A 27,670-nucleotide genomic window follows, 5' to 3' on the forward strand; every position below is an offset into this window, starting at 1 on the left:
GATCTATAGCTTTTCCCATAGACCGCTTGCATTATGAATATAATGTAAAATCTGCTTTACATCATTTGAGGCTTATCAAAATATAAACTGATATCAGAGCCCTGCAGTATGAAACTGTTGACGTCTGAAAATAGACACAATATTGTAGCATAAAAATGTTACAATTTACCATCAATCAATAATTAAAATAAATTTGACATTGGAAATAAATTATTTTTAAAACCTGCTAAGTTAACCTGATGGAAGACCTTTAAAGTCACTTCCTTTCATGGTTAATGAAGATCAACTTTAAGAAGCCCAAGAAAATGTAGCATTTGGATTATAGTTGAGTACATGAACTTAAATCACCCAAACACAGTGTGTGTGTGTTTATATATACACGTCTGTGTCCGTGCGTGTGTGAGTTCATGTCTGCGTGTGTGTGTTCTTATCTGCGTGTTCATATGTATGTGTGTGTGTGTGCGAGCGTGTTCATATATACGTATGTGTGTGTGTGTGTTTCTATATGCGTTTGTGTGCACGCGCGTGTTTGTGTTCATACGTACGTGTGTGTGTCTAATATATGCGTGCGTGTATTCATGTGTGTCCTTAGACTCGGAGAGAGAGAGAGAGCGACAGAGAGAGAGAGAGAGAGAGAGAGAGAGAGAGAGAGAGAGGGAGAGGGAGTGGGAGAGAGAGAGAGAGAAAGAGAGAGAGAGATAGACTATAACTTACACAGAGACCCTGAAGCTGGGCCCCCCCTACCCCCCCGGAGGGCCTTAAGGGCCCCACCCCACCCCAGGGAGGAGGTCCTGAGACGCTGAGCCTCCTCCTAACCCCCCCTAGGACCCCAGTAGGGCCTCACTGAGGACCCCTACCCCCACCCCCGGGAGGAGGTCCTTCTGGGTGAAGGAGGACCAGAAGGTGTGGAGGTGTGTCAGTGTGTCTGAGGACGCTCCTCCACCTGGGGACACTCTGTAGAAGGACAGAGAGCCAGCAGGCCGGTCCAGATACACTCCTACTCTGGTGGAGCCAGCGGGGGGGAGAGGGAGGGCTGTTTTTATACCGTTGTACCAGGCAGAGTAACGATCATCAAGGCAATAAAGACTCCAGGACTTGTTGTTCACTCCAAGCTTGCTGTCATCACCCTCTCCTCTCCTTGTGATTCCTCTGTATGTCACTCCAATATGAACCCATCCTTTCCTCTCCACCTCCCAGTAACAGCGGCCAGTCAGAGCCTCTCTACCCAACACCTGGCGGCAGGAGTCAAATCTCTCTGGGTGATCCGGACACGACTGGTCCTCCTCAACCCACGTCACCTTCCTGTTGTCCTCAGACAGAGAGAGTTGTCTGTGGGCCGTGTTGGGGTCCAGTGTGAGGTCACAGGCATCTGAGGGAGAACCAGACATGATGAGCTGCCTAACCGCTCTTCATCATCATCATCATCATCATCATCATCATCACTAGTGCTGTTCTCTTGCATTATTCTTCTTCTTCCTGTTTCACGTTAATCTACTCTACAAACATTAATTTAGAAAGTCGAAATAATATCAGAGATACTATAGTGGAATTGTTTGCTATAGCTTTAGAAATAGTAATGCATATTATTTATAAGATAATTTAATTTAACCTAAATGCAAATCCCATGTGTGTGTGAGCGGCTGTCCCAGTCAAAACATTGAAGCCTAAAAAGAGGCATGAACTGAATCTACTCACGCAATATTTACACTACATATACCTGTGCAAACATTATTCATCAAAACGTTCAGCATGATGAGCATATTGCTCCTCTGAAAAATCTATAGTCAACATACTTTTCAAGACATTAGACTTTGAAAGGATCCGATACACATCCATTGTAATCCACCTGTGTAAACCACAGACTGAACCAGCTGAGCTCACATACAGGCTGGACACTAACTGTTGATACCATAGACCTGGTTCATACATACTATACATAGACATGTACACATACGTACACACACCTACACAAACATTCTAGATATTCATAAACACAGGGAATCATAGCTATACATATGATCCAAAATACACAAGTCCTTCTATGTGGATGGACTTTCCTTGTCAATAGTTAGTAGTGCGTGTTGTGATGAATCAAACAGACACTTACACTTCTTTAGAGCTGGTTTCAGCCTCCACACTCCACCGTGCTCCACACTGGGGGGGAATCAAAGTGAGAGCAGCATTTTGAAACATTCACCTTCATCATCTTTGCACTTTACAACGTCCGCAGAATCCGGCCCTTCCTCACAAGGGAAGCAGCTCAGCTTCTAGTCCAATCACTGGTCATCTCCCACCTCGACTACTGCAACTCGCTCCTGGCTGGACTTCCTGCCTCTGCGATTAAACCTTTGCAGCGCATCCAGAATGCGGCAGCGCGCCTCGTGTTCAACCTACCGAAGTTCTCCCATGTGACCCCCCTCTTCCGGGACCTCCACTGGCTCCCTGTATTAGCTCGCATCAAATTTAAGACGATGGTACTGGCCTACAAGGCAGTCGATGGAACTGCCCCTGCCTACCTCCAAGCCTTGCTAAAGCCACACACCCCAGCTCGATCCCTCCGCTCAACTACCTCAGCTGGACGTCTGGAACCTCCATCGCTAAGAGCTAGCAAAGGCCGTTCAGCAAAGTCACAACTTTTCACGGTTTTGGGACCTCAGTGGTGGAACGAGCTCTCGCCGCTCTCAGGACCGCAGAGTCGCTCACTATCTTCTGAAAAGGACTCAAGACTCAACTGTTCAGAGTCCACCTCGACACTGCATAGCCACACACCCCCCTTCTGGCCACCATTGTACACTGCATTGTATTGTATTGTATTATAGTACTTAACTGTGTAGCAACTGCAGTAGCTGCTATCATGGCTGTAACACGGGGAATTGATTAGCCTAGCGATTGTGGTACTTGCACTTGGTTCTATGAACATCCTTTCTGTACCGACCGCGATATATTGATGCACTTCTTATGACAAATGTACTTATTGTAAGTCGCTTTGGATAAAAGCGTCTGCTAAATGCCCTAAATGTAAATGTAAATCATCTGCTGTCTCATCACATTCTACACAACATGATTTACAGCTGCCTTTTCAAACCACTTCATTTAGCAGCAGCTTGAATCCTTGTAGGAGACTTTGTCCCTGAGCGCTGAGCTGTCCTCTCCATACCTGAGAGTGTCCAGTCTCCAGCGTGGATCCTCCAGTCCAGCAGAGAGCAGCGCAGCTCCAGAGTCTCCTGGGTGATTGTAGCTCAGGTCCAGCTCTCTCAGATGGGAGGGGTTGGAGCTCAGAGCTGAGGCCAGAGAAGCACAGCCTTCCTGTGTGACCAGGCAGCCAGACAACCTGCACACACACACACACACACACACACACACACACACGAGAATTATTACTTTTCTGGAGGAAAATCTGTTCAATGTCCTCTGATGTGGAACTTGTGGTGGAACTGTATGACCATTGAGTAAAACTGACCTGAGAGTTTCCAGTGTACAGTGTGGACTCCCCAGTCCAGCAGAGAGCAGCTTCACTCCTGAATCCTGCAGATCATTGGTACTCAGGTCCAGCTCTCTCAGACTACAGGAGTCTAAACTGAGAATTGAGGCCAGAACTTCACAGCATCTCTCTGACAGCTGACAGTCTTTCAACCTTCACACACAATAAACAGAACACGTTAGAAACTGATGATTAATGTTGTTTTTTAAATTTGTTATTAGACCCGTGTTATTAGTTTAACTAAATATTAATACAGTAGATCTTCAAAATATAGAAAAGGTCCCCCTAAAAGACCCAGTTCTAAGAATAATCTATTATTCTACTTTATGAAACAACCTTAATTTCCAGCTTCCAGATTATAAATAGAATAGGAATATAATAAAACAAACACCTTAAACCATCATTAACAAACTGAAACCAAGGTACACTTTTTGCTGTCATGAAAACACAAATAGAGTGAGATTGAGGTCTTGTGTTTGATAAGATGAGTGGTAATGGCGCTGTGATGCACGCAGACTGCCAAGGTTTAGTTCAGTGCTGGGTTAAATAGCGGCTGTATTGCAGCGCCGTAGTGACCGCTCTATTGGGAAACACGACCCACTTAAGTTCCCCTGAAGACACTCTGCTTTGATCAGAAAACTAAAACACTGGTTTATACTTTGTGCAAAGTTTCATTTAAATGTCACCGCAGCACTAGTGCTATTCAAGAGCATGTAAAGAAATGCATTATTCTGGACGACCAAGAGAAGAAAATAAATCCTAATTGGAGTATATTATCCAATCAGCAGCCGGTTATTATTAGTTGGTATTTGATTGAGGAGGAGGAGGAGGAGGAGGAGGAGGAGGAGGATGAAGAGTTGGTTGGTGAGGAAAGAGAATACACTGCCTACGTAGCTTCTCTGACTAAAAAAACCTAAACAACTCTGTGTGTACATCAGGGCAATGTTTATTTTAATTACAGAACATTTAACACTATACTGCATGGGTGGGAAATGTAAAAAAAAAATACACTGCAACAATCTTTTTCAAAAGCAGCAATTATCCATCAGACTAGTAAATATAACAGGATCAGGGGATTGCTGCGTGCACGCCGCGGTGCACCGGTTAAGACATGCACACTGCCGTGTACCGACGGTAATGTGCACGCCGCGGTGTATGGACCCGGACCGCAAAGTGAAGGTAGAAGTCAAGGTGCGCACCTCAGTTTGTATTTTGGGTTAAACTGCATTTCTTTGACGTTGTGGATTAGAAAATAATCCATTATTTTACCGTTAATATCAATCTAAATTAATCCACTGTCAAATATGGACCTTGTTAAAACTCAAGGTGAGATTTTACTGGGGCACAGCAGATCAATTGTGGTGGAACTGTTTGCACATTGAGTGAAACTGACCTGAGAGTTTCCAGTGTACAGTGTGGACTCCCCAGTCCAGCAGAGAGCAGCTTCACTCCTGAATCCTGCAGATCATTGTTACTCAGGTCCAGTTCTCTCAGACTACAGGAGTTGGAGCTGAGAACTGAGGCCAGAGCTTCACAGCATCTCTCTGACAGATGACAGCCTTTCAGGCTGCACACACATAAACAGAACACGTTAAAGTAATTTAGATATTTTAATTTTAAAGGACTTGTGTTGAAAATCTTTAATCAGAGATCTTTTATTAATTTAACTAATATATCCATTAGATCCTTATGTTTATTCAATATTGGAGTTTTTTGCAGTGTTTGAGACTCATATAGTATATTAATTTGACTTTTTATTGAAGTATTATGTATTTTTTGCATTGTATTGTAATGCATGCAATAGTTCATCTCCAGAGATGTTTTGTTTATTAGGGGTAGAACCAGCGGTGGTTACAAGGGGAGGCGGCTAGCGGGGGCTTCAGCTCCCCCTGAAAAAGGCTAAGCCCCCGCCAAGCCCCCCCTCCCAAAACCCCAAGTAATTTTTTTATGACAAATATTTAATTTCATTTTTTAATAATAATGTGCCGAGAAGCACAGGAACGACCAGACAGGAGCCCATGTTATAAGAGTCTGACACTCTCGTGTCCCATTATCCACACCACCCTGAGAGCGACTTTATGTAAACACACACACACACACACCTGAAACACACATCCTATCGCCCAAAACCTCGACTGCCTCGGTGCCGCCGACCCTCTCAGGATCCGTTGTGGCACGTGGTGACGCCGGCCATGATCGCCACAATGATATAATAATATATATATATTTATATATATCATTATATGATGACACCGAACGGACTATGAAATATGAAATCATACTTTTCATTTGTGTAAGTGATGATGACCGTTGCTGCTTGTTGTGTGATTTGATTGGTTGATTCGTATCATATTGTAGTGTGTAGTAATATAGCTCCCGCAATCATAATTATTTGGTGCCGCTATTGGTTACAACTATTAAGTAAATGTTTAAACCAGGGCTTGAAATCAAAATTATTTTTCAATCGTTCCGCTCCGAACGGAACCGGTATATTTAACGTTTTCGTTCTTGCGTTCCGCCACCAACATATCGTTCCTGAACCGGTTCGGAACGTAAAATGACGTTCGTTCTTAACGTTCCGGCAGTGTTATTGGGCCTAGTCTATTTTTGTGGTCGATAAAAGGGTGACCAGATGAGAGGCTTTGTGCGGGACAGTCCTGCATTTGCATTACTTTGTACACGTCCCGCAAATTGAGACGTTGTCCCGCATTGTTATCAGGGCTGGCCCGAATTATTCGAATATTCAAATACTCGTTGGGAAAATTAGTATTCAAAGCATAAATCAGTATTCGGAGCTTCGTTGTTTCACGTACGTGACGTTACCAGAGCGAGGGAGGCAAACTATAAGCGAAACCAAGCAGAGAAGCGAGAGGTGGAGTAATAATAGATATCTTGTTTCCCTTTACTTTATAACAACATTGGCGGGATCTCGAGAGGAAAATAATTGCTTAGTGGAATGCTAACCTTAGCTTAGTTGTTTGTTTACTTTCGCTGTACAGCGCCGCGCCAATCAACTGTGACTGGTTTGCTGCAGAGCGTGAGCGTCTTGCGAATACCCGTTCAATATAATGGATATAATATGGACACATAAGACAATCAATATTCGGTATTTGTAATGGATTTATTGTACAAATTCCCTGAAAAGATGCACGTTCCAGGATGAATTGAAAAGCTCCCGTAAGGGCTGAGATGGCAGAGAACAGCTGATTTGGAACGGAGCAACAGCTGTTCGCTTCCACGGGGAAAAACTAAGTAACTCCCAACTTACTTAGGCCTACTAATTAACGTTCAAAAGCTATTACATTTTCAACAAAATATGCAGATACTGTCAAAATCGGTATCAGTATATAGGGATTATTAATGTTGTTTTTGATGGTGTGTTTTTCTGGATTTGAATATTCGCTCGGAAAAACCAACGAGTATTCGAAGCCCGAAAAATGGCATTCGGGCCAGCCCTAATTGTTATTGACGGTCAGACTAGATTTTTGAAATAAGTGTTTTATAATCTGGCATTTATCAAATAGCTGTGTGTAGACAGCAGTGAGGGCTGTCATCAGGCAGCGGGCTGTTTGATCATGTCAATGAAACTTGGACGCGGACGCAGGTCAAGGGCACGCCCACCAACAAGAAACAATGCAAAGGCGATATAGTGGACTCGGTTAGTTTAGCTCACGTTACCTTTGTCGAAGATAGAGCTCAGTGCAACTGTTGCTTCCAAATCTCCTCTCGCCAGGGTGGTGGTGGGAATTTGTGACAACTGAGCTTAGCGGGCGGCGAAGTGAACGCGGCAACCGGGAATATTTTTATTTTTTCATGAAATAGGCTATGCTTTTGTGAAATTTTATAGGCTATATAGAGAACGAAAAAAACGTTATTAACCGGTTTTGGGGATTTCAGAATAACGTTTCTGTTCCGGAACAGTTGAAGACCATTTGGTTTTTGTTTCCGTTTCCGTTCCTCGTAAAATTAAATTCTATTTCGGTTATCGTTTTTGTTCCTTGAACCGGTTCGGAGCCCTGGTTTAAACATCATTTAGCTGGGCGATCTCTACAAAGGATTAAGTAATCTCCTCCTTTGTCTCCTCCCTCTCTCTCCTTTTACCTGCTCACTCATGACCTCTCACCCTTCCCCCAGATGACCCTGAAGTCTCTGTATCAACGCATCCTAATGGATAAACACAAACAATGTCCATATAACCAAACGTAGTGAACAAGGTTAAAATGTTTTAAAATAATGGGTTACCTTTTATTAATATAAACTTATATTTATGAATCTATGCGTATGAATAACTACTTATTTATACATATAGCTACATAATTAAAAATACAGCTGTATTTAACTACTATTAAAAAATATTCATTTTCTCTTTCCTTCAATTCATAATAAATAGAGCTTTTGAGTTTGACTTTTCAACCTTGTTACACAACATAACGTTGTGTACAGGGGTGTTTCTAGGTTTCTGAAACATCCGGGGCTTAGCCCAAGAGGGAATAGGACAGTGCGCGTGCGGCAAATTTTGTTGTATACTTTACTGCGCTTGCATTTTTTTTCATAATGCTTTACCTAAAAAAACAAAATAGGCAGGTAATTATAGTTTTGAATAGCTACCTGACTGCTGCTTATCCCCAGACATCTAAAGTTCCATTCAAGTTATTTCAGAGTAAAATGAATACAAGTGAGACAGACCTTACATTACCTATATCAGGTGTGTCAAACTCATTTTCACAAAGGGCCAATCTATGATGAAATGATAATCATACTAAGGGCTGACATGGAGTTTGCTGACATGCCTTCTTTTTAATCCAAAAAGTAAAAACAACATATCTATGGATTATTGTATGCAACCTGCGTACAGGGTCATATAGGCTAGGTTTCATTTCAACATTTTGGGAGACAAATTATAGGTGGGGGTATGGGGGTGCTCCCCCAGAAATGTTTGAGCGTCAAACACTTAATTTCCTGCATTCTGGTGGATTTTTATTCATCTATCTGTGCCTTTTCTGCATCATTTTATAGTGGAAATATTTTTTTTTCTGTGAAGGAAAAGACAACATTCAGGTTCCTAAAGAAACAACTATTATGGAATATAATGCAGTAAGGCTCTCAGGCAGAGCCTTACTTTTTAGGAATCATGACTCAGCACCAGTGTTAACTATTTATGACACTTAACATTGGTAATGAAATGACACTCGGCATTGGAATCGAAAAGGGCAGCAGCTAGCTAGTTAGCTAAATTGTAACTTAAGGCAAAAGTTGGAAACATATCATGTTAGCATTCATCCTTAGACACTTGACACAATCAGTCATCAATATTGGCATGCTATTTAGCCTCATAGATTGGCCTATTTACAGACCACAAAAAACGGATATATTTTCTTGAATGCAAGTTCATAAATTCATGGCTTAAAATCTTGAGCAGTAGAACAGAAATCCCTAGCAGTAAGCTACGCAAGAGTCCTAACAAATGGGGGCATGTGCGACGTGTGGATATAGCACAGGCTCTGCATGCAGCAAAAAAATAAATAAATTATGTATATTTTTTTTCTTATTTTAACAAAAAAGATTCGGGGCTAATCAAATTAGATCCGGGGCTTTAGCCCCGAAAAAAACAGCCTAGTGACGCCACTGGTTGTGTATATTGAGATACATGTTATAAGATAACCTTGAAAGATTTTTTCTATGTTATCATAACTTTTATATTCTACTATAAGGTATATTGTGTTGTGTGTATTGTGATAAATGTTATTAGTGAACCTACAGAGACGTTTTGGAGGCTTTGATCACTGGCAGCAGCCCCAGAAGACCATTCTCTGAAGCAGAGTATTTCTTCAGGTCAAACACGTCCAGCTCCTCTTCTGATGACAGTAAGAGGAAGACCAGAGCTGACCACTGAGCAGGAGAGACATGTGTTTTGAAGAGACTTCCTGATGTCAGGGACTGTTCGATCTCCTTCACTAGAGAACGGTCGTTCAGCTCATTCAGACAGTGGAACAGGTTGATGCTCCTCTCTGGAGAGAGATCTCCACTAATCTTCTTCTTGATGTATGACACGGTTTCCTTGTTGGTCTGTGAGCTACTTCTTCTCTGTCCCAGCAGAGCCCCTAGGACAATCTGATTGGTCTCCAGAGAGAGGCCCAGGAGGAAGCGGAGGAACAAGTCCAGATGTCCGTTATCACTCTGTAAGGCCTTGTCCACAGCACTCTGGTAGAGGAGGAGTTCATCGACGGTTGGTTGTTCTTCTGAGAGCCTGTTGACCCCAGTGTCGATGAAGGACATAAAGACATAAAGTGCAGCCAGAAATTCCTGGAGGCTCAGATGGACAAAGCAGAACACCTTGTCCTGGTACAGCCCAACCTCCTCTTTAAAGATCTGAGTGAACACTCCTGAGTACACTGAGGCTTCTTTGATTTTGATGTCACACTTTGTAAGGTCTCCCTCGTAGAAGATCAGGTTGCCTTTCTCCAGCTGGTTAAAAGCCAGTTTTCCCAGAGAAACAATGATCTTCCTGCTCTCTGGACCCCAGTATGGATCCGTTTCAGTTCTCCCATGGTACTTCCTGTCCCCCCGTATCGACTGAACCCTCAGGAAGTGGCTGTACGTCTGAGTCAAGGTCTTGGGTGTCTCTTCTCGAATCTGGGATTCTTTGAAGAAGTCCTCCAGAACTGTAGCAGTGATCCAACAGAAGACTGGGATGTGACACATGATGTGGAGGCTTCGTGATTTCTTGACGTGGGAGATGATTGTGTTGGCCAGCGTCTCCTCTCTGAATCTCTTCCTGAAGTACTCCTCCTTCTGTGGGTCGGTGAACCCCCTCACCTCTGTCACCATGTCAACACACTCAGCAGGAATCTGATTGGCTGCCGCAGGGCATGTGGTTATCCAGATGCGAGCAGAGGGAAGCAGGTTGCCCCTGATGAGGTTTGTCAGCAGCACATCCACCGAGGTGACCTCTGTGACATCAGTGCAGATCGGGTTTCTCTGGAAGTCCAGAGGAAGTCGACATTCATCGAGACCATCTAAGATGAAGACAACTTGGAACGGGTCATATCTGTAGATTCTTGCTTCTTTGGTCTCAATAAAGAAGTGATGAAGAAGTTCCACCAAGCTAAACTCTTTCCCTTGCAGTAAATTCAGCTCTCTGAAAGGGAAGAAGAATGTGAAGTGTATGTCGTGGTTGGCTTTGCCTTCAGCCCAGTCCAGAGTGAACTTGTGTGTTAAGATGGTTTTACCAATGCCGGCCACTCCAGTTGTCATTATGGTTCTGATTGGTTTATCTGGTTTATCTTGTCCAGGTAACGGTTAAAGATGTCCTCACATCTGATCTGTGTTTCTTCCATGGCTGGTTTCCGGGAAGCTGTTTCAATCAGTCTGACCTCATGGTCCTTGTTGACCTCTCCACTGCCTCTCTTTGTGATGAAGATCTCTGTGTAAACCTCATTCAGAGGTGTTGATTGTCCTGCTTTAGCGATTCCCTCAAACACACACCTGAACTTCTTCTGCAATTAGACTTTATTTTATGTTTGCACTCGACAGCAGCAGATCCTAAATGAGAAAAAAAACAAGACAGTTAGCGGATGGTGATCAGTGAAAACAGGAAAAAGGACAGTATTTCTTTTAAATTAAAAACGTCATGATATTTAGTTGCTTCATTACTTGTGGTCGGAGAAGTTGGTCTTCTCCGACCAGTGAGAAGACCAACGCGGTGCATTTTAAACACAAAATATATAGGCCTAATTAGGCCTCTGCGCGCAATCTGTTTTCGTGGAGTCCCGCGTTGCCCGGGCCGCGGTGCCCGTGGTTCCCGGGCCATTCATTCATTCGTTCACGGGGCACGGCGGGAGTTGCGGGAGTGGTCGCGGTGCCCGGGCCGCAGGGTGTGGGTGTTTCACTCTGTTCTAGGATGGTGGAGGAGGTGGGCGGGGGAGGAGCGCCAGGAGTTTCGCTCTTACCCATGAATATTCATGACATGCAAATGTCTCGCCTCTGACTGGCTAACTGCAGTGTCCGTCACAGTAATACAAACAATTACACTTCCAGAGAGACTCAGAGAGAGAGAGACAGAGATAGAGAGAGAGAGAGAGAGAGAGAGAGAGAGAGAGAGAGAGGAGAGAGAGAGAGAGGAGAGAGAGAGAGAGAGAGAGAGAGAGAGAGAGAGAGAGAGAGAGAGAGAGAGAGAGACAGAGAGAGAGAGAGAGAGAGACAGAAAGAGAGAGAGAGAGAGAGAGAGAGAGAGAGAGAGAGAGAGAGAGAGAGAGAGAGACAGATGAGAGAGAGAGAGAGAGAGAGAGAGAGAGAGAGAGAGAGAGAGAGAGAGGACAGAGGAGAGAGACAGAGAGAGAGAGAGAGAGAGAGAGAGAGAGAAGAGAGAGAGAGAGAGAGAGAGGAGAGAGAGAGAGAGAGAGAGAGAACAGAGAGAGAGAGAGAGAGAGAGACACAGAGAGATCTTTGGCCAAGACAGAAGAGTTGAGGAAGAAATGGTTGGATTGGACATTCATTCACCGTGACCACGGCTCAGGCACTCCCGCGACTCCCGTTGTGCACCGGTACCGCGGTGCCGGACCATTAATATATATCTGGATCCAACCATTTAACTTGATACCCCCACTATAACCCTACACATCTGGATCAAACCATTTGACCTGATACCCCACAATAACCCTACATATCTGGATCAAACCATTTAACCTGTTTCCCCCGCACTAACCCTACATATCTGGATCAAACCATCTAACCTGATACCCCCACTATAACCCTACATATCTGGATCAAACCATTTAACCTGATACCCCCACTATAACCCTACACATCTGGATCAAACCATTTGACCTGATACCCCACAATAACCCTACATATCTGGATCAAACCATCTAACCTGATACCCCACACTAACCCTACATATCTGGATCAAACCCTTTAACCTGATACCCCCACTATAACCCTACATATCTGGATCAAACCGTTTAACCTCAAAGAGGAATGGTATCTCACATATCACATTGAATTTAGAAATGTAGGAATCTCACATACAGTAATTTAGTCTGAACAAACAAATAAGAGTCTCTGTCTATGCTCTGTTTTCCAGATACGAGTCTCTGTCCTTCAAAGCAACTGGCTCCCCTGTCTTCAAAATAAGAGTCTCTTACCGCCCCCCAGTGTGTCGGCCAGTTCCTCCTGGTTCATCTCCATCAGGCAGAGCTTTGTGATGTCCACCACTCCCTCTATGGCGCGCCTCCTCTGCTCCTCGTTCTTACCATCCTCCTCCTCCTCCCTCTGACTCTCTGAGCATTGTGGGTAATCTGAGAAGAGAACCCTCCAGAGCTTCTTCAGCTCCTTGTCGAGGAAAGCGTGTGCATTCTCCTCAGCCCTCTGGAACAGAACAAACATCAAGGAGAACTTTACTCTGAACTCACTGACGACATCAGAAGCATCTATCCTGGATTCACGTCCGCTGGTCTAAAGAGGGAAGCCTGGAGACGATGAGCACCACAAGAGATGCTTTCTAATGTTCATGTAGAGCTGAAGTCAGATGTCTTGGTGGACATTTACACACCTTGATCAGCTCTGTTTGATGCTGCTGTACAGGTCTGGTAACCTTTGAATTCTTCTGGTGTGATCTGTGAGGAACACAAATACACACAGTCACACGAACCTCCTTCTGACACACACACACACACACACACACACACACACACACACACACACACACACACACACACACACACACACACACACACACACACACACAGACACACACACACACACACACACACACACACACACAGCCAATTGTTTTTTCCTCACCTGTAAACATCTGTATCAGTAGTGTCGTGTTCTTGTTGAAAGTAGTTCGAAACAGGTGGCTTTTAACTCACTTTATTTGTTAAAGTATTTCGGTATGGTAACTATGAAGCAAAAAGGAGGGAATTGTATCCAACACTAGTAGAGAGAAATACCGAGAGCTACTTCGAGCCTCGGGCTTAGGCCCGAGGCTCTCTGCTGGTCGCCTATGATTCTCTGGCCTCCTCTGGCTCCCCGCGCTGCGAATGAACCAAGTAGGCGTGGTCTATGGGAAGTGGGCGTGGCCTATGTGACGTCTTAGCTGCGGCTTCCGCGTCTGTCTTAAAGATGCTGCCTTCTGTGGCTGGGGTAGATATTACAGCTTGTGTGTTCGATCCTGCCTCCTAGTGGCTATGTGGGGGCAGCTTATGTGCTTAAAATACGTAACATTAGAGTCTGATAACAACAACACACACACACACAGCTGTTACTAAGACTCGTCTGTTTGAATCTCCTACCTCTCCTCTCTGGAGGGGCGTCCATCTTTAAGGTCAGGAGGGTTATCCATGGACCGGTCACTCTTCATGGAGACACAGCTGGGTCCAGGGGAGTCTGCTCTCTCCTGCTGCTCTGGGCTTCAACACAACACACACACACACACACACACACACACACACACACACACACACACACACACACACACACACACACACACACACACACACACACAAACACAAACACATCAGAATCAGTAGAGTCTGATAACAACAAACCGGTCTGTTTTCATCGTCTGTTTGAATCTCCTACCTCTCCTCTCTGGAGGGGCGTCCATCTTTAAGGTCAGGAGGGTTATCCATGGACCGGTCACTCTTCATGGAGACACAGCTGGGTCCAGGGGAGTCTGCTCTCTTCTGCTGCTCTGGGCTTCAACACAACACACACACACACACACACACACACACACACACACACACACACACACACACACACACACAGAAAAAGTTATTATGGCATTTAAGCACTTACATTTTGACATCAAAACACACCAAGTACCCTTCATACTGTGCATAGAGGGTTTATTCACAATGCGTTTATCTAACATAGAAAATAGAGCCGTCGGTTTCTACATTTCTACACAGACCTGTGTTATTCTTCATGAATAATTTGTTGCAACAATTCACTTCACCTCCAAAGATAAATGATAACTGATTCAATAAATGGGGCCGTTTGAAAGACATTGAACCTTTAAACACTGTAAAGTCTCTGAGATGGACAACAGTCACAGACAGAGATCCTCTTCTTACCTCTTAGCTTTGCTCTGGCTGCCATGTTCCCCAGACAGAGTGGTCTTAGAGGTAGAACCCCCATCCTCTCTCTCCTCATCCATAGAAGACTGGAGACCTGGACACAAACACAACTCCTTCTGAACTTTAGCTGTTTATTGAGAGAGAAGATCATTGTGACTGCGTCACACTAAAGCATTATGAACGTCATAGACCATCAATATGAACCCCATGATATAACCACACTGCCCTCACCACAGTCCAGATGTGTACAGCAGATGCAAACTGAGAGATGAGAATTAAACGCTTTGAAGACTGTAACAGTTCTTAAACTACAACCCAAAAAAGTGGATACAATAGCCATGAAAAATTCATTGTGGAATAATTAAAGAACTTTTGAACAATTTCTCCACTGGAACAAAGTCTGAGTTCTGTCACTTCACACTTCACAGATCCCATAGACCGTGAATCTACTGGTGATGCTCAACACCTCCGTACACTGCTTGTTAGTTAATATGTGTTCCGCTCAATATGGTGACGAAATGATGATATATTTAGTAATTTAGCAGACGCTTCTATCCAGAGCAATCTACAGGGAATTCAGTCACAGGTGTTTTAACATAAGGTTATAAATAAACACAAAGAATTATAACATGACAAAGAACCACACACTCCTACACACACACACACACACACACACACACACACACACACACACACACACACACACACACACACACACACACACACACACACACACACACACACACACACACACAGCAGGGGGAGTGGGAGGAGCCTGCAGGAGGGGGCGGGGCTCCAGAGGCAGGGGGCGGAGCCATGGAGTTGTGTCTTGGGGAACTTTTTTTGGTGTCACGTCAAGCTGCTGTGTTGTTTATGGAGGAAATTTGAATTACATAATAATTCAACTTTTCACCGTTTTTTCCTTTAACTTGTTACTGTTTCGTTATTTTGCAGATGCATCGACTCAAAGTGATCAAAAGTGAATCCAGGAACATGGATTTTGCATTCCTCTGCTTTTAGTGTGAACCTTCCCGGGGTCAGAGAAGAGCAGTGATGCCACTGGTTGGACCGTGGCTTCAGTGACCCCCCGTACGTAACTGGTAGCTGTGGGCGTTAGCGCGCTAATGCTAATACCACGGGGCCACGGCATTAGCCCCACAACTCAACGAGATACACCTTCTAAATAATTCAACCATGCATCTATTCACCTGGGGATGTGTGATGTAACAACAAACAATGTTAAAGGCACATTCCAAAAACGAGAGTTCAGCCTGTAACAGGCGAGCCTGGCCTCGCCAGACCAGCCTGTCAACAGACCGCTGAACAGCACAGGGGGCCATCTCTGTTGTCGTTGAAATGCCTCGACGGCGCGCCTGCACCTTGCACCCCACATCACCGTGTTCATCCCGCCACATGACGGTTCAACGGTTGTGATTGGTCCGTCGGTTTCGCCCCGGCGAACATTGTTTGTACGGGAGGAGGGGCAGACCTTATCCACAGAGCAAAGTAAACATGAGCTTGTCTGGTTCCCAGGTTCATCACGAGCAGTGACTACGGCGCTGTCTGGTTCTGGAGAACCTTTTTCTTACTTCTCAACGAAAGAGGTTGCTTCAGGCGGTGGACATCGGGGCGTTGCACGTTCCCACAGACACTGCCTGGCAGTCCCCCTGCTGTGATAAACCTCTCTCTCTCTCTCTCTCTCTCTCTCTCTCTCTCTCTCTCTCTCTCTCTCTCTCTCTCTGCTCAACTGACCGCACATATTGTACCGAACCCGACCCCGCCACCAACCTCCTCCTCCTCCTGTACACACACACACACACACACACACACACACACACACACACACACACACACACACACACACACACACACACACACACACACACACACACACACACACACACACGCACACACACACACACACCCTCGTCTCTGAGGTACACTACCTTGTCTCTGTCCTACACAACCTTGTCTCTGAGAGGTAGGCCTCAACCTTGTCTCTGAGATACACAGCCTCGTCTCACAACCTCGTCTCTGAGGTTGTAACTGTACTTAAACACAAACAAATGTATATAATAGCTTTGAAGAAATTAAAGAACGTTTGAATAATTTCTCCACAAAGTCTGAACTCTGTCACAGATCCCATATAAATCAACTGGTGCAGCTCAATTTATCGATAGGGTATCCTCTTATTATATACAGTTACCTAAAGGCAATACAAACGGTAGTAAACGGTATCTTATCTTTTCTTACCTTATCTACTCCGGGATTAAAATGCGTCCATACGGTATAAAGTTGTGAGAAAGAATAAAAGTAACGGAAGAAACAGAGGTTAAATTGTTTATAAAACAAGTTAATCAGGTGAAAGGTTTTAAAAGCGGAGGAAGAAGGGCTGATCGCTGCGACGTACCATTACGGAACCGATATGACGCACAGTGGTACAGAGTCGCGTCCAGGAGCAGCCCCTCTCAGTGCGTGTCACGTGTTTTAGGGGAAAAGTAAGGTTTGCAGCGTACGCAAACACACACACGCACACACACACACACACACACACACACACACACACACACACACACACACACACACACACACACACACACACACACACACGCACCCTCGTCTCCAGTGGCGTGCACACATAGACACTAGGTGGTGCTAACGCACCAGGACTTTTGCCCTTTATCAACGAAAATGCCCTTTTGAAACTTTTTTTTTTATTTTTATTTTTTTTATATTATTAACATTTTACTGAGGCCGGTTTTGAAATGATCTTTTAAAAACCTAAGCGATTAAAAACGACTGAAACAATGCCCAAAAATTAGCCACGTCCCCCTTGCACAGACCAGACTAAATTCTCTTCCTTTGTCACGTGCACTCGCGCTGGCACGCGCAGGGCACCACATGCGCTTCAGTAAACAGAAGCGTCTCCAGCATAGCAGGCACGGTCGCAGACAGGCATCTTCTCCTGTGTTCCCACCAGCCAGGTAACATACAGATCAAGTAAAATCGTATAGTTTGCCCTCTAAGCCCAACGTGTAGCCTAATCATTTTGTTGTGCAGTAAAATGTCTCATACAGCAACAAACAACTAAGCATTTTCAGCCGACTGGTCACCTGATAAAGTTTTACGCTGTATAGCCCAATGACAGATAACGCAAGGACGACCATAGGCTTATTAGGCTACAAATTATTTCGGTAGAGTTTGCAATTGCAAATCTGCAAATGTGTTAGGACGAACGTTTTCTGTTGCATAGGTTTTGTCAGGCAACATAAATTAACATATTTATTTGTGGCAGAAAAAAACGGGAAGTTCCTCATGTGAAAAATGCCCATCTGTAGGCCTATTCAATGACAACAGTTAGCAGAGAATGATACAAATAAAAGTAAAATTTCATTCAACATGTGCGTGTAACTTTTTTATAATAAGGTGTTCCGCGTGCGCTAAAAAGTGCCCTTCCCTTCCCCCCTGAGCACCTGCCCCCCAAAATGTCTGTGCTTGCCACTGCTCGTCTCTGAGGTACACCACCTCGTCTCTGTGCTACACAACCATGTCTCTGAGAGGTAGGCCTAAACCTTGTCTCTGTGATGCACAGCCTCGTCTCACAACCTCGTCTCTGAGGTTGTAACTGTACTTAAACACAAACACAAACAAATGTATACAATAACCTTGGAGAAATTAAAGAACGTTTGAATCATTTCTCCACTGGGACAAAGTCTGAACTCTGTCACAGATCCCATATAAATCAACTGGTGCAGCTCAATTTATCGATAGGGTATCCTCTTATTATATACAGTTACCTAAAGGCAATACAAACGGTAGTAAACGGTATCTTATCTTTTCTTACCTTATCTACTACGGGATTAAAATGCGTCCATACGGTATAAAGTTGTGAGAAAGAATAAAAGCAACGGAAGAAACGGAGGTTAAAGAGTTTATAAAACAAGTTAATCAGGTGAAAGGTTTTAAAAGCGGAGGAAGAAGGGCTGATCGCTACGACGTACCATTACGGAACCGATATGACGCACAGTGGTACAGAGTCGCGTCCAGGAGTAGCCCCTCTCAGTGCGTGTCACGTGTTTTAGGGGAAAAGTAAGGTTCGCAGCGTACGCAAACACACACACACACACACACACACGCACACACGCACGCACGCACACACACATGCACGCGCGCGCACACACACACACACACACAATTTGGTGAAAGCATTGACTCTCACTAGATAAACACACACACGCGAACGCACTCACGCACGTACAAACACACCGCAAACACACGCACACACACAGGGCCATCCCACTCTCTTTGGTTTCTATTGCCTTGTCAAAAATGTTGGAATCATCCACGTGAACAGCTGCTTTATTCAGCACACGGACTCTGAATTTGAAAGAGACAGAGAACAACACACACACACACACACACACACACACACACCCACACACACACACACACACACACACACACACACTTTCAGGTTAAGTTGACAGCCCACACGACCGAGAGGGAAGGAGCGGACCTCGGCCCTCGGCTGTGTGACATGGCTGGGCCGGGCCGGGTCCATTAAAAAAAAAAAGAACCTCAAGTAAACCTCGACGGCCCAAAAAGGCCTGCCAGCCCATCGGGCATTGCCCGGTACGCCCGATGGCCAGTCCAGCCCTGGCAAGCTTGCACACACACACATAAGTAAAACCACCCCTGGAAAGAATTGAATAATGGGACCAACCGTCACATGACTGCTGTTTGGAAACAGCCTTTGTTATTGCGAAAGAGAATGTGTGTGTGTGTGTGTGTGTGTGTGTGTGTGTGTGTGTGTGTGTGTGTGTGTGTGTGTGTGTGTGTGTGTGTGTGTGTGTGTGTGTGTGTGTGTGTGTGAGAGAGTGTGAGTGAGAGAGAGAGAGAGAGAGAGAGAGAGAGAGAGAGAGAGAGAGAGAGAGAGAGAGAGAGAGAGAGAGAGAGAGAGAGATCCTCCGTCAGCTCTCCTCAGCCACAGAGTCCTGTTCTGTAACAAACAGCAGAGGTCTGGCTCCAACTGGTTAAAAAAAGAGAGAGTTTGTCTGGTGTAACAACTGCGGTAGTTGGTGTTCACAGTAGCGCTACTCTACTGGAGGTGGCAGTGAGAGTGATGATCACCTTAGAGTGTGGATCCATCTGCCCCACGACGAAAATCCTCCACCAGGCAGGGCCTCCATCAGCTCCTCCATCAGCTCCTTCATCAGCTCCTCCATCAGCTCCTCCACCAGGCAGGGCCTCCATCAGCTCCTCCATCAGCTCCTTCATCAGCTCCTCCATCAGCTCCTCCACCAGGCAGGGCCTCCATCAGCTCCTTCATCAGCTCCTCCATCAGCTCCTCCACCAGGCAGGGCCTCCATCAGCTCCTTCATCAGCTCCTTCATCAGCTCCATCATCGGCTCCATCATCGGCTCCATTATCGGCTCCTTCATCAGCTCCTTCATCAGCTCCCTCATCAGCTCCTTCATCAACTCCCTCATCAGCTCCTTCGTCAGCTCCTTCGTCAGCTCCTTCATCAGCTCCTTCATCAGCTCCTTCGTCAGCTCCTTCATCAGCTCCTTCATCAGCTCCTTCATCAGCTCCCTTAGGCCATGGACCTGGGGACGCAACACCTCACACCGTCTGCGTATGAGGTTCATTTGTAAATGAGTCTACAAAGTGACGTTTTCCATGCGTCCATTACGGTCGTAGCAGCACTAGTAACAAATGGCTCATAGGACTCCTCCATAACCCCAGTATGAATGACGTCAGGTCCCAGCTTAAGCACACAGCTCAAATCTGAAGATAGAAACCTTTCTACAGTAACTGGTCAGCAGACCTATAAAGAACCTGAGGGTTTCTAGTGTTTGAGTCAAGGAGGTGATGTTACCCTCTGGTCCGGTGCTGCAGGCCTCTGGTCTCCAGCCTCGGTCTCTGCTCCATCCTGGGGCTGCAAGCCTCAGAACCCAGCCTCTCCATCCAGCTGCTGCATGCCTGGACAAATGACAGGTCTATATATTAGTATAGACCATCAACTGGACTCTTATTATTATTATTATTTTAGCTGTTTAACCCATGACAGGTGGAACACACACACACACACACACACACACACACACACACACACACACACACACACACACACACACACACACACACACACACACACACACGCACACACACACACACACACGCACACACACACACACACACACACACGTCCTCATGCCAACCCCACCCCACCAGCCACGCCCAGCTCTCCTCCAGGGCACCCAGAACAGAGCACGACCTTCAGGGCCTCCATAGAGGTCAATGATGAACACCGTTCTTCAGTGGCGCCCCACACTGGGGAGGGGTTATGCAGGGGGTCTCCAGAAGGGGTCCCCGGGTGATTCAACGTCTCTGAGGTCATGTCTTTGTAGTCCAGCGGTCTCCTGAAGGAGAAGCCTTCACAGAGCGGGCCGCTTTAGCCTGAGGACTCTGGGGAGGAGGTGAGGAGGAGGTCATGGGTTCAGGAGACCCCCCAGTGGAGGGTGGAGGCTCTTGAGGAGCAGGACCCTCCATCAGCAACAGGCTGACCAGGACTCTGCTGGACCAGGTGAAGCTCTCTGTGGACGGTGTTCACTCCAACCCCCGAGATGGAAGCCTCTCTCAGGCTGAACAGTGATGGGCGGGGCCAGCCTCAGATCAGAACCATCTTGGACTGGCCCCGACGAAGACCCTTTATGACCTGGAGCTGTGCCCCTCCAGCTGAGGGGGTGGAGGGGCTGTGGCTGAGGCGTCACCATGCCTGGAGGGGAACGTTGGGGTGTGCTCCGTGGTTCTCTGGTGACAGACTGAAGTCGTGTTCTGGTCGTTGTGACGAGGAGTCCTCTCATCTCCCCCTGGAGTTCCTCCTTCTGAATCCCGGTCCCCGTCTTAAAAGGCCATTTTAGTCCATGGAGCTGATGTCACAACGGATTCTCCAACACTCGGTGGTGAAGGGATGAACACGCTTTAACAAACCCACCTTGAAGGAACCTTTCATTATAGCTATACAGTCTGCTCTTCATTTAGTTGTGTTGGGTCTTCTGCTCGCTGGTTGGTGTGCGTGTGCGTGTGTGTGTGTGTGTGTGTGTGTGTATTAGATCTATGGAGTCGATGAGGCGTATGTTCGCATTTTGTTTTGCTTTTTTTTTGCTTTCATTCATAATAATTAAGCTTATTAATTAATAATTATCAGATATTTTGCTATATCTTATTTATGTCTGTTCAATAGAGCAGGTTTTATTGCGCTCTTATTTTGTCCTTCTACCACAAATTTATACTGCCGTAAAGCGTAGCTTATTGTAGTAAACTGCAGTAAATTAGCCATGCGGGCGCCTGAGTTAATTGAGTTCTCAGAGCATGATGCGAGCAACGGCTTTCTGACTGTAGATAACCGTCATTTAAGTGTAAAAAAGTGATTTCTTCCTCTCAATTAGTGTGAGGTGACCCAGGATTTTACTTGGAAATGTTTATTATTTGTTCAATGTTTGTTCACTCTGTTCTGAGAATAAATCGCTGCTTTCTTCCTTTTCCATCTTCCTCGTTTCCTTCTTGGATTACTTTTTTGGCGCTTATTGCCTTACGGAAAACACGAGGACTGAAACGTCCTGCAAGAGTGGCAAATAGGTTGCCACTTCACACACACAGACTCCTTCCCCCCGGTCCTGTTGGTCAGAAGGTGAACCCCACCGAGGTGGATTCACCGCCCCCTAGTGGCTCCCCACGCAATAAGCATGGCTTTGATAAACTGCCTCATATCTTACCATCGACTCATTTATCAGACGCCTCCATCCTACTGCCCCCTCCCACGCACCCAGAGAAGGAGAGGTTCCTCCTCTGCAGCTCAGCGCCTCAAACACACACCTCTGTGTGTTTCAACATGGAGGCTCAGGGTCCTGTTAGATGGGGAGGTGGTGCATCAACCAGCCTACAAGACTCGTCTCTGGAGAGACGCCAGTAGCTGGTCTGTTTCCTGTCGGCCCGCTTCTAGAACTCTCTCCATACTCCGTCCCTCATCGGGCGTATGAGTCTGAGGTGGAAATGCACTTGCTGGTATCCTGATTATTAATGTTGTGTAGACGAAGCCTCTGTTGTGCTTTTTATTCAGTGAACCCCCGACCTTAAAGTGTAAACTGATCCTCTGCTGAACACAAGTGAACATTCAGTGGATCCACTGAGTTGTTTATCACCGTTATGCTTTATTAACCAGGACAACAGAAGAACAGTCCCTTACATGAACACAATAAACACAAGGAATCAATCAATAGAAGAACAGAGGGGTGTTCCACGAACGGAGGTTTAACAAACACTGAGTTAACGCTGAACTCTAGGTTGATTGACCCTGTGCCGACCAACCCAGAGTTTTCGGTTCCACAGCAGCGGTTATGCATTAGTTCAATCAACTCGGGGTTGGTTAACACAGGGTTGTGCGCGTCCACGGCAAACTTAAAAAGACGTGATGTATGGATCATGGAAACCCTGATCGATATGGCGAAACGGCCACTTATTTCAATGAAATGGAACTCCAGGTTCTCCTGGAGAGCTATGACGAGGAGAAGGACATTATCACAAGAAAAGGGAACGCTAAAGCCTCTGCAACCCGGAGAACCGAAGCCTGGCAGCGGATCGCTGACCACGTAAATGCGTTAGTTACACGTCAAAAGCATGATCCTTAATATTTGAGCCATGAATATATAAATATCCCAGTTAAGCATTCTTAAAGATCCTACCACATAACCCCTTTCTTCTAAAACAATATGTAGCCTACTCCGATTGCTTCCAAGCGGTCAGAGGATCAAGTATAAAAATGAAGTATAAAAAACATACAAACTGGTAAGCTTTTCCCACCATCGTATTGGTATAAATTTAAATAAGCCATTTTTTTAAGCCAATCGTGAAAAGGCCGACAGTCGGCAGACTGGATCTGGCCCTCAAATTGTCTTGACCCCTGTGGAGGAGCTGTGGCATGGAGGGGGTACCTGGAGGTACCTACCACCTCAGAGAGTCATGGGCCATACCCCACTGGTTGAATGTAGGTTTTTGTGTTTTCTTGTATTTTAGATTTTTTTTGCCTTCGAAGTAACACATGCAAACCGTGTGCTTGCCACAGCGCATACTATTCCAAATGTTTCTTTTTTTGGTAACTGGGTAGAAAACCTAAAAGTGACAATTCATCAACTTCACAGATCAAGATGGATCAGTGCTTGTAATGAAGCCGCCGGCTACGATCGAACATTCTCCAGTGGATGCAAGTCCGTTAGGACTATTTTATACTTTATGTTGTAAATGCCTCTCGGCATGGTACTCAGACAATATTGCTCTTTGTATGATAGGAGGCCGATACAAATCTTGGATGGGTCATCTGAAACGACTGAGATGTGCTCAGCATCTCCAACATTATAGCCTAGATAAAACTACCATTTGAACCATTTGAAAAAAACGGAGGGCTACGCAAATAGTCTGGAGTGAACTGAGGCCAGGTCCTCGATTGGTAGTGTTGGCTATGTAAGGCTATTTAAATATATTAAAGATTTGCGCGAGAATCTATATCTCTCCACTCCAGCAAAAAGTCATCCAATATGCCAAGATGTCGAGCCGTGGTCTTATCAATCGCTCCCGGTGGATTGCACGTATAATTTGCGCTCTGATATCAGCAGTTCTCTCATCAAAAGGGCATGCCATTGTGAACACATGAAATCTGCGGTGAACGCCGGTTGAAATACCCAAAACCGGGTTATGTTTCAAACTTAACCTGCGCAAAACCTGGTCCGACCAGGTTTGATTCAGAGCATATGTTGCTATAGCAACTAACATACCGTGATCCTTTTGGAACGGAAAACCTAGGGTTACAGCAAACCCTGGGTTAACTTACCCGGTTATGTGATAAAACCGGCTTTGTGGAACACCCCACAGTCCCTTACATGAACACAATAAACACAAGGACTCAAACAATAGAAGAACAGACCCTTACATGAACACAATAAACACAAGGACTCAAACAATAGAGGAACAGTCCCTTTCATGAACACAATAAACACAAGGACTCAAACAATAGAAGAACAGTCCCTAACATGAACACAATAAACACAAGGACTCAAACAATAGAAGAACAGTCCCTAACATGAACACAATAAACACAAGGACTCAAACAATAGAATAGTCCCTTACATGAACACAATAAGCACAAGGACTCAAACAATAGAAGCAGCAGACATTACTAATCATAAACAGGTGTGCACATATCTTTAATAACTGAACATGTTCTGCTGCTGTGTTTTTCCCCACAGAACACAAGGAATCAATACTCAGTTTAAAGTCGTCACAACATGATCTATAGCTTTCCCCAATGACCGCTTGCATTATGAATATAATATAAAATCTGCTTTACATCATGTGAGGCTTATCAAAATATAAACTGATATCAGAGCCCCGCAGTATGAAACTGCTGACGTCTGAAAATAGACACAACATTGTTGTATAAAAATGTTACAATTCACCATCAATCAATAATTAAAATACATTTGACATTAGAAATATAGTCTTGGTAAAACCTGCTAAATTAACCTGATGGAAGATTTTAAAAATCTCAATCTCAACATCAACTTTAAGAAGCCCAAGAAAACGTAGCATTTGGATCACAGCTGAGTACATGAATTTAAATCACCAAAACACAGTGGCCCTCATTTATCAAACGAGCGTACGGCAGAAAACGTGCGTAAAATGGACGTACGCTCATTTCAACGTTGAGCTTGGCATTTATCAATTTGAACGTGAGCGCAGGCTGCGATGAAATCTCACGTCAGGTCTGAGCTCGTGTACGCAAGTTTTTTTGGCGCAACATACGGGTATTTCAATGATGAATAGTGCAGCACAAGTAGCCCATGTTCAACATCTGTATTAATTACTAAATAAATTGAAATTAGCCCAGCGTTCAAACAATTACAATCAAGTCAGGCCTAATTAAAAACAGTATTGCTATGAAAATAATTAGAATGTGACAGGTGAAATGTTTATTCAGCTGTCTATATTAACAGGAGCTTTGCCAAATAGGTGGTCGTGTCTCAGCGATGGCAGATCTGGCTCTGTTAAGGACCTCAACGCACAGACGAGAGAGTTTTTCGAGACCGCGCCGATTTTTTTAAGGAGGGCGATGAATGGCTCTTGAGTCGTTTTCGTCTCCCAAGGCATCTCCTGATGGAGCTATGCAATGCTTTGGAGCCACAGTTAAGGCGAGAAACTAGGCGATCAAACGCAATACCTGTGCAGGTTTGCTCTACCTTGGGATTTTTGGCCACCGGGATCTTGCAGCGGGAGATCGGGGACAGGTCTGCTATTTCCCAGCCAAGTATTAGCCGAACCATGCCAGCAGTTTTGGCAGCTATAATGTCCCTCTCCGAACGTTATATTAAATTCCCATATAATAACGATCAGCAAACTGGAATCAAACGGGATTTTTATGCTATTGCTAGGTTTCCAAATGTGATTGGTGCGGTTGATTGTACCCATGTGCGTATGAACCATCTATTAATGATTACGCGTACATCAACCGCAAAAGCTACCATTCAGTTAATGTTCCGATTATTTGCGATGCCAGAATGTCAATCCTGAACATGGTAGCCCGATGGCCTGGGGGCACGCACGATTCTTTTATTTTCCAAAATAGCAACGTTGGGCATCGTCTACATCAGGGCGCACTACATGGTCAGAGTCATCTCGGTGAGTTACGCTGCAGTCGCACTGCACCGGCCTCCTCCCGTTTCTTGCTTGGCCGGCTTCACAGCCGCAACACGTTTTTTGGTGCTGAGCTTCATGTCGGACCATTTTTTCTTCACCTTATTCGGAATTAAATAACTTTAACGGAATGCAAACAATAGCATATATGTGAAATGTTTTAAGCTGGATAACAGAAGTTGTACATTTAATTTATTATTTAATTAATTAAATTAACAAACCTCTTCCGTAGCCCGACGAACATTGGAAACACTATTCACTGCAACAGTTATTTCCTTCCATATAGCATTCTTTTGCTGGCCTTTAATGCCAGCTATAGGCTACCAAATAAAACCAGACGGTTCGCATCCACCAGTGACCCGAGCGTCTCCATTTGGGTCTCGGAAAAATTCCTCTATTTTACCGTTGGACGTTTCTCCATGTCGTAAAAGTTAGGGGCGAGACTTCTGAAGACGTGCTTTTATATGGGCGTGTTACGTTAATTACGATCGATCTCAGCCGCCGTATTTATCAACACCAAGATCCTTCGTACGCTGGGATTGGTGTGATACGAAGGTTTCGTAAATCTCACGTGGGTCCTATCGTAAGATGAATCATGCGTTCAGATTTGCGCTCATTTCTACGTTCGTTTGATAAATGAGGGCCAGTGTGCATGTGTGTGTGTTTATATATACATGTGTGTGTGTAGTCCGTGCGTGTGTGTGTTCATATCTGAGTAAGTGTGTGTGTTCATAACTTGAGTAAGGGTGTGTTCATAGATGCGCGTGCGGCGTGTGCATGTGTGCGCGCGTTTGCATGTGTGTGTCTGCGTGTATATTTGAGTGTTTATAATATGGTGTGTGTGTTCACGTGGCGCGTGTTCATACGTACGCACGTGTGTGTGTGTTCACACGTGTTTGTTTGTGTTCATATACGTGTGTGTGTGTGCGTGCGTGTTTGTGTTCCTATGTACGTGTGTTTTTGTATGTGTGTTGATGTATGCGTCTGTGCATGCGCGTATGTTTATATGTGTGTGTCTTTATGTTCATTCATATATACGTGTTTGTGTATGTTTGTTTATTTATGCGTCTGTGCATGCGTATATGTTTATATGTGTGTGTCTTTATGTTCATTCATTTATGCTTGTGTGCGCTTGCATGTGTGTGTGTGGTAATATACGCGTGTGTGTGTTCACATATGCATGTTTGTGTTCACGTGTGTCCTCTGACTCAGAGTGAGAGAGAGAGAGACTATAATTTACACAGAGACGCTGAGGAGACAAGGTGTGGATAAAAAAGTGAACCAAACGTCCGAGATCAAAACGGACGCTTTGATCTCCTCCGCCTTACGCCTCGTTTCCACATACGTATGTTTTTTGTAT

General features: G+C 45.0%; 2 protein-coding genes and 1 long non-coding RNA gene across 3 annotated transcripts in view; 1 reads left to right on the forward strand and 2 right to left on the reverse strand.

The window, feature by feature from the left end:
* The window catches only part of LOC132455170 (NACHT, LRR and PYD domains-containing protein 6-like), a 113,583-nt gene that overhangs the window by 68,340 nt on the left and 17,573 nt on the right, over positions 1 to 27,670 (reverse strand). The window contains exons 7-8 of the mRNA XM_060048935.1: positions 14,066 to 14,182; positions 13,777 to 13,893 (exon numbers count right to left, since the gene is read on the reverse strand). Of these exons, the coding sequence (XP_059904918.1) occupies positions 13,777 to 13,893; positions 14,066 to 14,182 (234 nt within the window). The remainder of the gene's footprint in view (positions 1 to 13,776; positions 13,894 to 14,065; positions 14,183 to 27,670) is intronic.
* LOC132455305 (uncharacterized) lies at positions 301 to 27,596 on the forward strand. The gene is made up of 2 exons (XR_009525160.1): positions 301 to 357; positions 26,958 to 27,596. It is a non-coding gene; the product is annotated as an uncharacterized LOC132455305 (long non-coding RNA).
* On the reverse strand, positions 783 to 10,888 carry LOC132455194 (NLR family CARD domain-containing protein 3-like). The gene is made up of 5 exons (XM_060049001.1): positions 9,240 to 10,888; positions 4,875 to 5,048; positions 3,158 to 3,331; positions 2,108 to 2,154; positions 783 to 1,369 (listed from the first exon to the last, which is right to left on the reverse strand). The coding sequence occupies exons 1-5, from the start codon at positions 10,733 to 10,735 to the stop codon at positions 822 to 824; spliced, it is 2,439 nt and encodes an 812-aa protein (XP_059904984.1). The 5' UTR covers positions 10,736 to 10,888; the 3' UTR covers positions 783 to 821.

Source organism: Gadus macrocephalus, chromosome 4 (assembly GCF_031168955.1).
Source record: "Gadus macrocephalus chromosome 4, ASM3116895v1".
NCBI lineage: Eukaryota > Metazoa > Chordata > Actinopteri > Gadiformes > Gadidae > Gadus > Gadus macrocephalus.

Excerpts from the sequence above, each read along its gene's own strand:
- LOC132455194 (XM_060049001.1), bottom strand. The coding sequence starts at position 10,735 with ATGACAACTGGAGTGGCCGGCATTGGTAAAACCATCTTAACACACAAG. Across the intron at positions 3,332-4,874 it reads TGTACACTGGAAACTCTCAG|GTTGTCTGGCTGCCTGGTCA; the intron begins GTCAGTTTCACT and ends GTGTGTGTGCAG. Across the intron at positions 1,370-2,107 it reads GAAACCAGCTCTAAAGAAGT|ATGCCTGTGACCTCACACTG; the intron begins GTAAGTGTCTGT and ends GTTCTCCCTCAG.